At 43.6% G+C, this 16,368-nt stretch overlaps 1 protein-coding gene across 2 annotated transcripts; it reads right to left on the reverse strand.

Moving 5' to 3' along the window:
* Positions 1-5,895: 5,895 nt before the first annotated feature.
* LOC126521919 (uncharacterized) lies at positions 5,896-15,998 on the reverse strand. 2 transcript variants are annotated; one of them, XM_050170664.3, is made up of 7 exons: positions 15,688-15,998; positions 13,902-13,971; positions 13,239-13,515; positions 10,729-10,914; positions 9,433-9,801; positions 8,153-8,293; positions 5,896-6,108 (listed from the first exon to the last, which is right to left on the reverse strand). In XM_050170664.3, the coding sequence occupies exons 1-7, from the start codon at positions 15,950-15,952 to the stop codon at positions 5,992-5,994; spliced, it is 1,425 nt and encodes a 474-aa protein (XP_050026621.2). In that variant the 5' UTR covers positions 15,953-15,998; the 3' UTR covers positions 5,896-5,991. The 2 variants fall into 2 exon arrangements, with proteins under 2 accessions (XP_050026621.2, XP_054922148.1); XM_055066173.2 differs by lacking the exon at positions 15,688-15,998 and adding an exon at positions 14,062-15,632.
* Between the last annotated feature and the right edge of the window lie 370 nt (positions 15,999-16,368).

The following is a 16,368-nucleotide window of genomic DNA, read 5'->3' on the forward strand; positions in this document are numbered from 1 at the left end:
TACGAAAGCAAAAACAAATAAACATAACAAGTTCCATTAACTCGCTTCCCACTCGCACGGCTCTGGCCCCATTCAAATGCTTACATTTTAAACTAAAACCGATAAAGTCAGATCTAACTTTTCGGTTGAGTTTTTCAGAAAATTATCAACCAAGTTTTGTTCTGCCAATCAAGCTTCACTGCATTACAACTGCGTTGGACAGGAAAGCAAAAGTTTGTAACACTATGTGATAACCAAATTTGTTACCGTCTCCTGTTTCATGCCCGTTTTCGGTCCGTCGACTTGTAAGCACGTGAACCGCTTACTGCAACGCACGAGAACAGAAAGCTCGAACGAACGTGCGTGCGTCGCTCTCTTCTTCTTCAACTATGCCAATTGAATCGCGGGAAAACATGGGGAAAAAAGAAAAAAAAAATGTCTCGTTGAACGCAGTTAAACTAAGTTTGTCGAGCGATAGCACGGTTTTGCCTGCTTTGGGAAAGGACACAGACGCTGCTCCGCGCGGCAGCAGCGGCGAGCGAATTGACCTTCATGCTGCATCTCGCTTCAAGTACGCAAACTATGCGTCGAAAACACAGCGCATACGAAGCTACCAGTACTCGGCGCACGTTGTACACATTGCAGATCGCGTTCAAGATAAGGGCGCCCACGCGGCGTACGCAGTAGCCGCCGCGATAGTGGCTAGGCTAAGTTCCAGTTTGACCTTGGCTGAGCTTGAAGGTCAGATTTACGGTACCTGGCTTTTTCGGGGTTTGTAGCTGGAGTAGTAGAGCTATCACTCTAAAAGAATTAAACTAGCTTATCATCTTCCAAAATCTTCAAATTCTTAGTGTGTTTATGTGTGTGTAAGAATTAGTATGATAATGTCCGGCAGAATTTACGAAAATAGAGTGTTTTAGTTGAGCGTCTTTACGGTACGCTCCGCTCCGAGCGGCCCCGCTAAGCCACAGCGGAGCGGCGGGCGATTTTCACGTTTTAGTTGCACGTTTAGCGTAGCGGAGCGGACCTTTCGTAGTTGCAGCGCCCCCTGGCTAAATTCAGGGTAATGAAAAAAAATAAAAACACTTTATGATCACTCTTATACCGTAAAACGTATATATGTATACATATAACTTGTTTCTCCATGAAGTATCTAGACGTGCGCTTGTAATGCGTTACCGGTCCATTTTATCCAATGGAAAATAAAGCGCCGTCTTGGGGAACGCCACGTGTTAGCCAGCGCGCTTGCTTTCGGCATCCAATCCAATCCGTTCGGACGCCAACGCTAGCCAAAGTGCTGCGCGGCACGCTCCGCTCAGGCAGCTTCTAAGCGGACCGTGTTCCTCGCTCCGCTATCCCGCTTACGGCTAAGCGGACGGCGCATGCGCATTCGCGTTCCCGCTCCGCTAAGCTGCTTAGCGGAGCGTAAACACGCTCAGCTAAAACTCTCTAATGTGACATGGGACTATATATAGTATGTGCATACTCCAAGGGTGCTATAACGTAAGACTATTCCACACTTTTCTATTCCAAATTTGCAACCAGCCCACTGCGATTGGTCAAAAACTTTTTTGGACCACCCCCACTTCACCTGTCTGTCACGCAACGTCACGAAAACCGCGATAGCTCGCCATCTGATATGACGTGTACACACTGATTATGCATAATTTGACTGAACAGAAAAATAGTTATTTCTGATTCGATGCCTTTTTGCGATTAGCCCTTGGCTATTGGTCAAAAAGTTTTCGGGCTGACCCACTTCACCTGCCTCTCACGCGACGTCACACAACTGCAAAAACTTACCACGTCAAAGTGATGCGCATGTGTTAAAGATGCATTAATATGCCGAACAAAACCGAATTTTCTTCTGAATAGCCGCAGGCTGCCCCGTTTGAAAGGAATAAAAGATGGCTGCCACCGATCGCTCCACACTGGCTACTTGCCCCTGCCGGAGAGCATGGGTTTATTTGCGTGTAATAAAACTTTTTGCGCAGCCGTGTAACGTTTTCAAGAACTTTCGGCAAGTTTACGACCTCGTTCTGCCAACTCTTCTTTGCTGAGGATCCGTTTTAGCCTCATTCTTAAGCTTCCGTCGCATGCCGCCACGATTGTCGACGGGCCACCGCAAGCTAAGTAAAAGAAAGCGGACCAATCGCAGACGCCGGCACCACCCTCTTCATCCGGTTATCGATATACAATGCAGTGCTCGGCCCCATCGAATCCCTCTCCACTTGACCATGCTCCTCGCCTCTTGTCAGCCAATCAGATAAGCCAAGCCGCTCAGTGCAGGCAATGTTATTCGTTTTTCAAGCAAGCAAAAGTGACCTTCTATGAACGAGGGGAGCATTTGATTGGTTTGTTCAGAGAACCCTGCGGGTCACCGCCCGATGCTTGCGTCGGTGGTTACGCAAATTTGACATCAGGAGATTGGAATAAAAACATATTGGAATAGTTTTACGTTATACGGCCCGAAGCTATGGCACTATAAGAACACAGTTTCAAGAAGGCTGGGCAGCATACATCTAATTGCATTTTATCCCGCACGCCATTAGTGTGGAGAGTCGTTGCACCTGGGGAGTACGAACCTACAAATGCGCGTGCGAGAATACGCAGTGTCATATATAATAAAGATAGGGTGAGGTGTAAGTATAGTATGCAACTTTTAAAGCAAGGAAAATGAAAAGTGCAGTGCCGTAACTGTCTCTCACTACAAGGTCACCTCAACAGCACTGCACAGGGGAGGGTGAGAAGAATAAAAGGACAGAAGAGGAAGGAGGTCTCCCCAGTTGAGCGGCAAGGCCACCCGCCCGATGTGAGGCATTTTGAACACAGTGGACTGTACAGATTTGCACATATTCGTGGACATGCGGCAGCGGTCACCCAAGTGAAAAATCAATGTACGGTTTCTCGCCTGCTGTCGTCTGCAATATTTAACGGTCAACTGCTGATCGTAGCTGTCCACTTATTCATCTACCATTTTCGGGGCCCACAACAATAATAATTAAAAAAAGTTCTTCGCTTGCTCAAATTGTAGAGCTTTAACGTGAAGCACGCACTCTAATGTGCTAGAGAAGCTGAGCGTGCGATGATGGAGCACTGCTTTTTGCGTAGTTAATCTAAAATCAATCCAGAGTTTTCCGCTAAGGCAGCCCTCGTAGCCCACAAGTGCAACCTTTCCTACTAAATAAATAAATAAATAAATAAAAAGCCATCGAGCTTAATTGGGCTTTTCAATGAAACCCAAATGATTCCGATTTGACATCATTGAAGGTCCAGTAGGCTCCAATTGAATATGATTGATGAAAGGTCCGATTGGTTCTTATTGGAGATCACTGCAGTTCAAATTGATAGTATGGCAGTTTCATTTTGTTCCAACTGGACTTCACTGCGTGGACTTGGTATGCCAAGTGGTCTCCATTGGATCAAATTGGAAGTCATTGGCTCAGTAATCCCATGAAACAGCAGTTCAGAATAATAGCATAATTCTAATGAGAGTCTTCAAATGAAGAAAAAAGAACTATTTTGGTGCGATCAATGAAGAGAAGAACTTAGCATTTTGTGAGGTTAGAAATTTGCCTTGAAACATTACCAATTTTTCTTGCATTGGCATCACTTGGTCAACCAAATTTTGCTTACATATATAGCACCTGACATGTACCTCTCACAGTGAAGTGGCAAATGGTGGGTTGCCATATAAAGTTTACGTTCATCAGTAAGCTTCTCAAATGGATATTCAAGTAGTATATCTGTGTAGTATCAAGATTAAGCCCCCCCTTTTTTTTTCATGCTGGTTCCGAGTCAAATCGAGAGACCATGGGTACAGTTGGGTCTAAATGTGTCCAGGTGGGTGCAACTGCATTAAATAAACCAATTTGTTCAATTGGAAATCCTAATGTTTGCTTATTGACTGGGCTGGAATAGTTTTCAAACATGGTAAATAAACTTGCTTAGATTGCTAGACAATAGTGCTATGATCATCAGAGCCAAATATCCCTCTGCGTGCAAGAAGGGTCCCCACAATTTCACTCTAAAGGCTGCCTGCTTATTCCTTCAACTTTTGAAAACCCCTGCCACATCTCCAACTCCTCCCTTTTTCCCACCCCCTTGCTTGAGATACTTGAGAGCAAACATGATGGTGACTTGGCGTTACAAGTGCGCAGTGCCTTGGACAGAAGCAGAAAATCTCACTCATGGGGTGGCGGCACCATCTTGTAGCAGACGATAGCACGCATCACACCGACTTAGAGATTTTTGTTTGTTTGATGGAAAGTTGAAAAGGAAGTGGGTCTGTGCAGTGCAGTAACTGTCACACAAAAGAAGGACACCTCAACGGTGCTGCACTGGTGTGGGGGCCAGGAAAGAAAGTAAGAAGGTGAGGCAAGAAAGGGTAGTGGGGAGAAGGATGGTGCCACGTGATCTCGATGCCACGGCACAAGAAAGCACAGCACTATGATGGGTATTGTTCCTGTGTAAATAGCGGTACAGTTTCCATTACAGTTCGAATGGCAATGAGAATGGCAAAGCTACAAGGATGTGGCAGCAGCTGCATATAATTGCAGATAACTCCATTTATACAAGATTTATACAAACATTCATAACTCCGTTCAAACAAAATAGTTTTGTTAAAAAATATTCTTGAGGTGTTGGCATTTAATAGCAGACATGCTCGACACCCTTCGTAAAATGTGTTGCTGGGCCTGTTTCAAGCCACATCATATTACCACCTGCCTTTTATTTGGTTGCTTTCATTCTGGCAATCCCTTTGTTGGCTTATATGTCACATTGCATGGCAGAATGATTTTATTTGTTTAGCAAGGTGCTGACATGAAGCAGGCTGTCCACCTCACAAAGGCAGCCAATAGCCCCCTGCATCATGTGGGGAGGCTGTTGGAGGACACAGATGATGCCTAGCATACCAAGTATAGTTTTCAGCCGTAGTGTTGGTCTTTGTAGACAAAGTAAGATAACGTCACAGTCACAGTGTACAGGGCTTCAGTTACCTTGAATGTGTTGCCATGGATCATGACATGAGGCTGACTAGTGCATTTGTGAAGAGACGAGAACAGCTAGTGGACATTGCTGCGACATCACTCACTAGTGGTGAAGGCGTACTATGCTCGGCATGCATTTTGAATTGGTCTTACTAAAGGATGATGTAATTTTCGAGTTATGAAACTATGTAGGCTCCATACTGTTACTTCTACAGAATAAAGAAGAGTAAATGAAAATAAGCAGGAAAAGTATAACACAAAAATTTGGCAACAGTACCCCCGTAACACTTGCGTGATGTGCAACAGATTAATGTATGTGATGCACTTGCCGAGCGTCTGCTAGTTGTTTGTTCCAATGGGATAGCCCTAAGGTACAGTCGACCAAAAAAAGTTTACGGACCAAGAGATCTGACAAAAAGCTGAATATATCCTCAGTCTCAAAACACAGCCTGTTATTCCCATTTCCAGCCTTTTGTGGCATATGCGAACAACATTGTGATGCCAAATTTTACTGGCTGCAATTAAAGGCTGCTCGTATATTTTGAATTTTCTGAGATGCCATGGTTCGTAAACGTTTTTGGTCAACTGTACATGCCCTTTTCCAAAGCCACCAATGTTGTGGGATAATAAGCACATTTACTGCAATGTCTTTATGTGGCATTCAAAAACTTCTTATATTATTTCAGATTGTTGAAACATCACCTGGCGTGCATACCACATTTACAAATGGGTTATAGACAGGTGCAGTCACAACCTGGCCGACTACTAATCAGAACCATTCAACTAGCTAGCTACTAAATTTTAATGATTAAATATTTAAGTTACTAAGTTTGGTGCATGTGTTTGTATTGTACATATGAAATTTAATATCATATTTGCAGCTATTCATTCCCACTGTCCATGTGTGCACAGAAAAACAATCAGCCTGCATATGTGTAGACTTTAATGAATCACCTTTGGGAAGATGTCTGAACACACACATTTTGCTGCATAAAGCTTTACCACAAAGAAGTAAGAAAAACTACAGTGGCTGCACATGCCTCAACCGTGTGCGCTCTCGTTCATCGGTCAAGCGTTGTTGCAGAGCAGTAGCATACAAAGATGCAGCCATGAGTACCTGGCTGGAGCTTTCTTTAATCTGAAAAAAAAAAAAAAGCAAAACAAAGAATGGCAGCACAACCTAAAATGATAAGGTGAGGACCAGTTTGAAAAACAGCAATAAAGCATAAAAGTAGAACTTTGATACCACTATTTATCTACTTGGCTTTCAGAATGACTTGTTATTGTCACTCGTTGCTACAATTTGGCACCATAACTGCCTGATCATACTATAGTAACCTTGTGCAGAGCATGACGCCATGAAAGGAAGCAGCTCCCCCTGTTAGCCATGGAACCGAGGTTCTTCAACAGTGGCACTTCATTTTTTTTTTTTTTTGTTACCTAGCTGGCCCCAAACAGCATGTTTATGTGAAATAGCCAGTGTTCCCTTACAGCTCACCTTAGTACAGTTGCACTGTTTACAATACCGAAGTGTACAGGGGTATCAAAAAGAAATGTGAACGCCTGAGCATGCAGTCTGAGAGTATTGCCAGGCTCCCTACCTGCAAGTTTCAAAAGCTATGTATGTGTCCAATATCTAACCCAAGAGCGTAGCCACATTATTGCCTAACCTTTCGAAACCAGCACTTGGAGAGTGCAGCAATGCTCTCATATAGTATGCTCTGGCATTCACATTTATTTTTGATTCCTCTGTATGTTTACTTCCTTTAAAAGCACTTTTGGATCCATTGCCTTGCTAACGGTATTACTTTGGGATCATTTTTACTATGATGACAGTCTGACACTGCTTATGACATAAAACACAGAACACAGCAATGCAGTAACTGCAATATTAGGTTGAAAGGAATATGTTTCCACTAGAATTTCTTACTGTGACTGCTAATGTTTTACAAATATGAGCTTACACAGAACATTTAGACAACTGCCACGCACATACCCGAAAAAACTATGGAGATGTGTATTGTAGCTAGTTTTGAGGCATGGCCTATATGTAGGCACATGGAAATGCCTACAGCTGGAAGAACCCTTAACACAACCCCTGTCTACCTGGGCGAATTGTTACTGCACCACCAATTGCTGAATTTCTCTATACAGCAAAGCTGTATATGGCTAGGATATGGTGGATCGTGTAAGCACGTAGACCAACAATTTTTCATGCGTGGGCCGACACCAAAGATGGTGCAATACCGGGCCGACCTGTGGCGGAGATGAAGCAGACATTAAGCACTCCCTGAACGTGGGCAGATCCCAAAGATAGTGCAATGCCGGGCAGACCCACTGCGAAAGTGAAGTAGACGTTAAGCACTCCCCATACGTGGGCCGATCACAAAAATAGTGCAATACGGGGCCGATCCGTGGCAGAGGTGCAGTTCACCATTAAGGAGCCCACATAAACAGCTTTGCTGGTCATCCTTTTTCACATGGTGGAAGGGTACTGAGCTTTTATTGCTGCCATGACGTAAAAGGTAGTTGTGCTGCCTACATCTTACATGCTCTTTCTTACATTATTCGCCGTAAAAAATGCTGCAATTATGTACTCTGACTCGTATGGCCTGACCATTCAATGTACTAAATGCGTTTAGAAGTTTAGATGCGCTGTAGGTACTATCATGTTCAATATAATCTGCAACGTGCGAGCCGTGGTCACAGTGAAGCTCAGAACAAAAAAAAATGGAGAGCTTTTCACCATTCCAGCAATGCCCGTACCCCAGGGCTTTCCATAGTCTGCGCACGAAGCAGCGCAGACATTCTTAGCCCTTAGCACAGTGTGCTTTGTCATGGCTGCACCCCTGCTCTAGCTTTGTAACTATTCTCATTCTTTATTTTTTTTTCCCTCCCTTTTTCTCTGGCGATGAAGTGACAGCAGCTCAACAGACCAGTGTATTATCATCCCACGAAGAAGGCAGATGATAGAAAGCAGGGGGTATGCGCACTGCTGTAATGGCAGACCCTTCACTATTTTCTCGAGAGCATTACTCCAGCATCGGCTCGTGTGCTGCAGTTCATACTGAATGCGGTAGTGCTTATATATATAAACAGCTACCATGTTGAGACGCGAAGCTAAGGAGCAGTTGCAAATTATTTCTAGAGAGATACAGAGACACTGACAACAGTGATAGTACCTCAACAGCCACAAAATCACCAGGATTGATTTGCTTCTCCACTGAAGATGGCAGGTGTTCTGGGACATGACCCGTGGGGAGTATAAATTCTTCATTGTTGCCTTTTCTACCAGCCACGTCCTCTGGTGTTTGTTGGCTAGTCTGAAGAATGGTAACATCCAACCAACAAAGCGATTAGATCACATTTCGGAACACAAATTTGTGTGCTGTTTTCTCCAAAAGGTTGTCTTTAGAAAAAGCAAGAACTTTTCATAAACAAACCTATGCTTGGAAAAAATTACACAAGGAACAATGAGAGTTCCATAAATAGAGTTTCCTTTAACATTCACTATCTTCAGTGAAAATATTCAGCGGAATGTTAAACCAAAAGAATGTTTACCTTCTATGGTAAGCCAATTTTTGTTCGTTTAAATTAACAAGTAAGACCAAGCCCAGTGCAGCAATGCTGACAAAGTGCCATTTCCAGTATGAATGCTAGGAAGCTGTCAAAGAAAGCAGTGCTTCAACAGCATTCTTACAGATATAGCAACCTTTACATTTGCTACACATCTTACTACCACTACTCATGTACACACTACACAGTTCAGCACTGTTCAGATATATGTATTTGCGAGGCACATGCTTTAGGGAAATTGCAGTGTTGTACAACACTCGATGACAGGATGTTACTCGAGGTAAAGTGCTTATGGTTTTTGTACTGTTTTATTCTTTCATTCATCAGCAACAGTTTTTTAGAGCCTTTCCACCAAAGCTGGAATTTCGGATGCTAAAAAGGTCCACTGCAAAGAAATTTTGCACTGCATAAAGGCCAAGCTTCAGACAGTAGAAGTGTAGTGTAGTCTTTGAGCAAAGTTTTAAGCTTGAAATATGAGTGAATGTGTCATGAAAGCTTGCAAAATAAAAATAATTAAATGCTGAAACTAAATAACAAAATAAAAGCACCACCATTACTGCTCGCCAGAAATAATGCAGAATCCTGAAGGTTGAGAAACAACGCAGCTGCTTGGCCTGACCTCTGAGGTTAGGCAGTGCATATGGCATGCTTAAACCCTCAGAGGCGACGCGCAAGATTTGCACCAAATTCACTAACCACCAGGTGCACGCAACATTTGCTTAGGTGTTACTTAAGGCTGTTAATGAAAAAATGAGACAATTATCCACCCTGCAGCTCTGCCAAGATTGCTTCAACAGTACTATTGCTACAACTCCTTTATAGTATTTTAAACCAAAGTGACATTTCACTACAGTTAGCCTTTAAGTAAGGGATAGAAAATACCCACCGCAGTCCTCCACGTTTCATGCGGCCTGTTTTCCTCAACAGCTTCAACCTTTGGTTGGCAGACGGAGATCGTAACTAGTTCATCTGAGGAAGCATTGTCCAAGAAGCCCGTAATAATGTGTGGTTCAACCTTTACAGGTTTGCGATCTATTTCTTCATCACTTTCATCAGTGTCACTGGTCATACCGTGGACATCACCGTCAATCTGTTCTTCGTCATCACTGACAACTTCAACCTTTATCGCATTCACTGGCAGAAGCTCCACTGTCTTTTGTGAGTTACACAAATCAGTGTCACTGGGAGCTCCGGGATTGGGCAGGCCACCAGTTGTGTTCTTCATTGGTGGTTCATTCCTTGTAATGACTGTTTCCTGCATTTTAATGTGAAAATGTGACAAGAGACCAGTGCCAGATACACTAAATTTAGGTTTGAGATTGGATTGGCCCTAAGACTGACACAGCTGAAACACAATTTCAAGTTTCACTGGCAACTATAAACTAGCTTATCATAGTTATGATAGTTTTTCTTAAACGAAGTTTTCCTTCTTTTTCATTACAAATGATGTGTCTGTCTTTTCTATTTGCATAAATTAAATAACTTAATATTGTATGTTTAAACACTCCCTCACTGGATGCATGGGAATGCCGCAATTAAGCAGCTTGCATCCAATGCTGTTTTCTATAGCTTTACGTTTGACTATGTGCACTTTATAGCAATTTAATTCAGGTTTTGTATTTTATTTAACATTTTCTTCAGTTTTTTTAACTTCCTTAGAAATAGACAGATATTAAGCATTTAAATTGATGTCTGAGACTCTTTCCCAAATGTCCATTTTCAATACATTTAAAAAAACATTACCATTCACAAACTCCAAAAATACATGTTAGCTTCACGTAAAAACTACAAATCGTCCAGCGAACCATCCTGAACTAAAACTGCACACCGAAATGTGAACAAATTGGAGGCACATAAACAACAGAGATGCATGCAGTTCTGTTGCCTCTGCACTCATCTCTGTAATATACGTGGCTTCCTTTCGTCCATATTTCTTCACGAAGATTTTACGTGAAGCTGATATGAACCAAATGTCCCGATACAATGTTTTATTGCAGCACCGTTTGGCTGCCCATAAGCATTAGCATGAAAGTTTAGAACTAAAGGAAAAAGTGTGCCTGAGTGCTGGTCACCCAAGAACAGACAACCGTTTACTTAGGTTGAAAAATTAAAGCAAGCATCACTATTGTCTAGGATGACCACCAAAGGACACTTGCTCACCACTGCTGCTTGGAGGACATACCTGAGGTGTCACCTCTTCCTCCTCTTCACTGTCAGAATCCACATCTCTGCTGCCAGACGAGGGAAAAATATTGAATTGTGCATTGCGATATGGGTTAGGAGCCATCCGACGGGGTGGATTTTCCAGCAAATAGGCACGCGTCTCACAGACATCCCATTTACATGTCACCAAGGCATCTTGCAGAGCCTGAAACACAAAGTAATTGACATTAGAGGGCACCATTTTTCACGCCACAGAAAGCCAATTCTTCACACCAATTCATATCTCCATACAATGCATAACGCCTGTGTGCTGATGTTAAAATGCGACTTCTGCAACACACAGAAGAGTTTCATATATTATGAAACTGTGTGCACTCACTACAGAAAGACAACTCGGGGTTTTCATGTAAATTTCATCTGTAATAAGTTTGACCAGAGACACGACTCCAAGTCCCGACTCTAGATCTTCAATCAACCAGTGGGATGCTTACGTAATCATTTGTGTTGGCTACAAACTGAACGCCTGAAACCATGTGTTCAGTTAACCGATACAAAACTGCTATGACCATATCATTTGGTGTGCTGTACATGCATGTTGCTGCTTACCATGAATGCTTTGTTCTCTTACATTCGTCTGATGCATGGCATTTTGGCTGCTTTATTAGCACTTCTTTATGACTCGGCCATGTTATTATTTTGCTCGATGTACAAGTTCTTTCTTTTGTGTAAGTTCACCTACTCTGGTTGGTCACTCTTTAGTGCGCATACTCGCACTGTTACTTTGCTGCTTAGGAATGCTTACAAGTACCAGTACATTTGTCAATGACTCATTTTTACAATTAACACGACAGCTTGAAACCTAAAAATTCAGTTCATCGACAGGGCAATATCAACCATGCAAACAACTTCACACTGAATACTTTAGCAACAGGATGTGTTCTACAGCTGTAAACAAAGATTAACAAAGCAGGCACTGATCTTAATTTTGGTGCAGTCACTGAGACGGACAAAGGACAAGTAGGAGGAGGAACGCAGGAACTGCTTTCCGGACAACCAGCACAGTGATGAGGACAAGGATGAAAAAAAGCTCTGAGCTTCCAATTAAGAATTATTCAACCATACATGCTTAGGTATGTATTGTGATGCACCCAGGGCATGTGTAATAGTTCAATTGAGTATAGAAGTAACAAGGAAAGAAAGAAGATACATAGACAAAAGGCAACAAAGAAAGTTTGTGTGTGGAAGCGGCAATTAAAGAACATTTCAAGCATCAGACCTGCCACTTAAGCCCTCCCCAAGAAACCCACGTGCATTGCAATACATGCCCAAGTGTGCACATTTGAAAAAAAGTAAAACACGATTGGAGGTTCAGTGCTTGCCCTTGCCTTGTTCGCACGTGTCGTCATGCTTGCACTGATTGTCAAGATAGATGACCAACTCACCCAAACCTATGCCATTTCACCTCCTGCATTTTGCTTTCAATGCAGCTCAAAACACCGTGATAACCCCCAATTATCGTGCCTTACTTTATTTTCAATAGAGTTTTTACTCACTCACTCGTGTGCAAGAGTAACGACCAATGCCCTGCCCCTCTCTCGTCTTTAATCTTAAGGGAATACCGAAAAATATTTTTTTGAATTGTAGATGCTTTATTACATGCTTTTAACATGTACAAAAATGACATTAGGCAAGTATGAAGGTTGGGAAACACTTGCAAGGTATTTTAATTTCATACTAAAGTTGGTCTCGAAATGATGGTCCTGGTGTCATCGAAATTATTGTGGTGTCACGACATCAAGAAAAATATTCTGACGTAATGTGACAATACAGCTGGACAGTATGACATGGCTCATAAATGAAAGAGTTCCATGTGAATTTCTTCTCTCTGTGCCTGTCTAGGACAGCCACAGCAATTGCAAGAATAAAGCGAGCCCGTGCATCATGACTTTGACGCATCCTCTTCCTAGATACCAAAACCAAGACTGGTTCGTAGGAAGTATTATAGCAAATTGTATTGAGCACTCCGAAGTTGGCCAAATTTTATTGATTTATTCGAGGGGGGGGGGGGGGGGGGGCAGGTAAGAGGACGTGGACCTTCACTTAACCTTAACACAAAACACATGACAAGTTCAAAATATCATGTCAGCATTCCTTTAACTTCCATTTTTAAATTAAATTATGGGGTTTTACGTGCCAAAACCACTTTCTGATTATGAGGCACGCCGTAGTGGAGGACTCTGGAAATTTTGACCACCTGGGGTTCTTTAACGTGCACCTAAATCTAAGTACACGAGTGTTTTCGCATTTCGCCCCCACTGAAATGCGAACCTCCATTTTTATATAGGTAGCAAAGTTGTCACTGTTTCCAGGTGAGGATGTTCTTCAGGCATGCGTGTATGCCTTAAAACTAGAATTAATGGTAACTATTCCATCAATAGATGCCAAATTGCGGTTTGAAAACTGCTGGGGGGTGTCTTACTTTTGCTCACAACAGCACAAAGTAGTACAGCTATCCATGCTGGTACATACCATAACATCAGCTTCTTTGAACTCTTCAATGATCTGCTTGAGACTTTTCTCTTTGTCAGTCATATACTTTGTGTCCTCATCATCTGAGCTGTCTTCCTCACTGCTCTCTTTCTCTTCCTTGACAGTTTTTTTTAAGGCACTGTGAGCAGGCTGTCCTGATCCTCTGGATGCTCCACTGCATTCTGAAAGCTTTCGCTTTACTCCGATGGATGTTGATGAACTTTGTTCCAAGCCGACTTTCGAGCCACTTGGTCGTGTGCCACGTGTCTTCTGTGCACTGCAGTCAAAGTGCAAGAAAAAAAAGAAAGAAACAGGCACGGAATTATTTTTTTTTTTCATATTTATTAGGACAACAAAATAACGGTTTAACTAACCTGTGTTGAATGTATGTAAATGGTTTTATGTATCTCATAAATTGCAATGTGTGAATTATGTGGCAGTATTATTCTTGGAGTATTGATATTATACGAGAACGAGTTGCGTTATCGTACCTGCTTTATCATACAGTTATAATGAAACGTGTCCTTTCCGTCACTTTAGCAGCTCGCAAGCTCTGATCAGCAAGCGACCGCTCGTGCAAGACAACAGGCAAACACGCTTCAAGAGCAAGTTGTCAAAGCTAGCACGATGCTAATTCAAATGGGAGAGTGCAACGGCGCTCGCCTTTTGACCAAGTCCCGGCTAGGTCTCTTCAGTGCCGATTCAGGGGTCCCGCAGGGGCTGGCAATATCATCTGCAAATCAACATACAGAGCCGCTCTTACATGCACGCACAACACTCGATATTCGTCGGCAGTTAAGCATCCAAAAGTTGACAGACTAACTTTCGTTTCGGCCCAGCGCAGAAGGATGGCCATGCATTTGATTCTGGCCCTCGTTGCTCTGCGATGGACATTGTTCGGAGGCAGGACTTTGCTGCGAACATCTCTTTCGTAACCTAAACTGCCTGAGCGTGCTCAACGGGCTTGATGATCCGGTGCCGCTGCTGACGAGCGAATCGGACATGATGCGAAGTAACCGGGATATCAAATCACATTCACGACGCTCAGAATGATGGTCAATGGTCAACATGGACGAAGAAGAGTTGAACTTGAAACCGCCAGTGCGATGCCATAGTCGGAGCTTCACCACAAGACACTAACATGCGCGTGACAACAGCAACAAGCGCACTCACTTGACTCGCGAAACCGCACTGTTGCAAGTACACACACAAACAACTTCAAAAGTCTCACACGCCACTTCCAGAAAAACGATCACAAAAGCGCTGACGTATCACAGTTGCAAGCTAAGCACGACCACTGGGAGAGTAGAATCTTGATTCTGGCATTTGTTGAAATTGCAAGTCGACAAGCACGGACCCGCGGTAACCGCGGCTCAGCGTTAAACATTCTTTGGCGTGTCTTAGGCTTGAGCTCACAGATCGAGCTCGACTGCGCTCGCAACAGGCCAACAGGGTTAGAATAGAGGAGAGAACCAACACTCCTCCAGCGGGTCGAGCGTGGCACCGTGGCGCTGTGATCGTATGTGCATATGTCTGATGTTGGACGTGATCATGGACATGGTGGCCGTGCCAATCGTGCACGACCTACCGTATAATACAGTAGGTGGTGCAATCGTGCATGGTACACTGCGGCCTGTTCAGTGCATTCGAGTTCTTTCGTAAAAGTGATGCTCGGTACGTGCTCCATATATAAGGTCCCGTGTTCCAACAACCTGGCACACCAACTCACGTGATTCTTTCAGTCTCCGTGGGCGCAAAATTATGGCGAGTGCCTATTTCCCACCATTGCCTGGACGTTGCTGATAAAAGAAATAAAATCATTCCCTGTCATTGTAAACAAACAAGCAATGGTGCCCCCATTTCCGTTTTTTTTTTCGCTGACTTTGCAATATGTCCGATACCTGTTCTTTCTTCATTCACCTATGGCGCGTCGGTCGAAGGCGGTGCATAGCCAGGATTTGAAAACGCAGTTTAGTTCGCCTAGTGGTGTGGCTTGGTTTTTTATGGTAGTCGCTAACTTTCGTTTCCCGGTGGTGTTGTTGTGTTGTGCTGTTGGCGTTTCAATAATTTTATTACCACGCTTACCTGTTTTTAACAATGTGACAGAAGTCTTAATCACATGAACAATAAATTGCCAATCACCTTATGTATCGCGGAATGCTTAACTGTACTTTCGCTCCCTTCAGCAACCCACAAATTGTAGTTATTCACATGCTTGTTCTTGAACGGCAGACGGACACTTTACCGTAGTTTGTTCCTCAATCTCTTCACTGTTTCGCATCTGTTCAGCTTGTATATCGTGGTTTGCGCTAAGAGTCATGTAGAGCGAAGGCCCACTAGCCCATTTCCAAACTGTCGTGAAGCTTTTAAACTGCACTGCCCGACAGATGCGCAAACGAATATAATAGAAACACACATACATGCAGGCACATCACCGATTTGGTCTCACCAGAAAGCGAAGCTGTCGTAGAAGATGAGGTCGATGCTGCGTTAACGGCAGCTGCTGCCGCCAACTTTCTAGCCTTCCTGTCTCTGTCATATTTGCGTTTCTTCTCCAGTCGAGCTTCTCGCTCTTCATCTGTCTCTGTCGCTAATTTAGCACGCCTCTTCTTCAGTGCTTTTTCCCGGCGAGCTATATCGGCAGGGTGATCAGACTCGGCCTGGCGCCTGCGGCGAAGTGTTGACGCGCTCACACCGACGCGTGCTTCGCCCATGGCGAGACCGAGCGACCAAGTGCTGCCGAAGCAGCTCTTCAAGCCTCGCCTAATCACGTGGTACGCAGCGGCGAGCGCAGCTGCGACGCTTCTCCGCAGCGGATCACGTGACGTGGCGTCACACCACACTTGCGCACCAGCGGCTGAAGGTCAAACGCGCGCCGAGATTGACCTTGGGAAACCATAATTAGAACAAACCAACAAACATATCACATTCAATGTATTTGTGACTAATGCAGCTGAGGGTGAAGCTGCTGAAGCACTGAATGCCGTGGCCAGAATGGACTGAGGGAAATTGCTGGGAAACTAATCGTCCAAGTCTCGCAACAAATTGAAAGCATAAAATGTATTAGCCAACAAGTAGTTGCCTAAAACGAGCGATTATGTCAGGCCAAATTTTTCATCAGAAAGTCTGC

This window comes from Dermacentor andersoni, chromosome 6 (genome assembly GCF_023375885.2).
Source record: "Dermacentor andersoni chromosome 6, qqDerAnde1_hic_scaffold, whole genome shotgun sequence".
Lineage (NCBI taxonomy): Eukaryota > Metazoa > Arthropoda > Arachnida > Ixodida > Ixodidae > Dermacentor > Dermacentor andersoni.

What these genes read in the sequence shown, in the direction of transcription:
- LOC126521919 (XM_050170664.3), bottom strand. Translation starts at nt 15,952, where the DNA reads ATGGGCGAAGCACGCGTCGGTGTGAGCGCGTCAACACTTCGCCGCAGG. An exon ending in TACGACAGCTTCGCTTTCTG is followed by an intron (nt 13,972 to 15,687) that starts GTGAGACCAAAT and finishes GTTGATTTGCAG; the next exon opens with ATGATATTGCCAGCCCCTGC. An exon ending in AGGAAGAGGTGACACCTCAG is followed by an intron (nt 9,802 to 10,728) that starts GTATGTCCTCCA and finishes ATTAAAATGCAG; the next exon opens with GAAACAGTCATTACAAGGAA.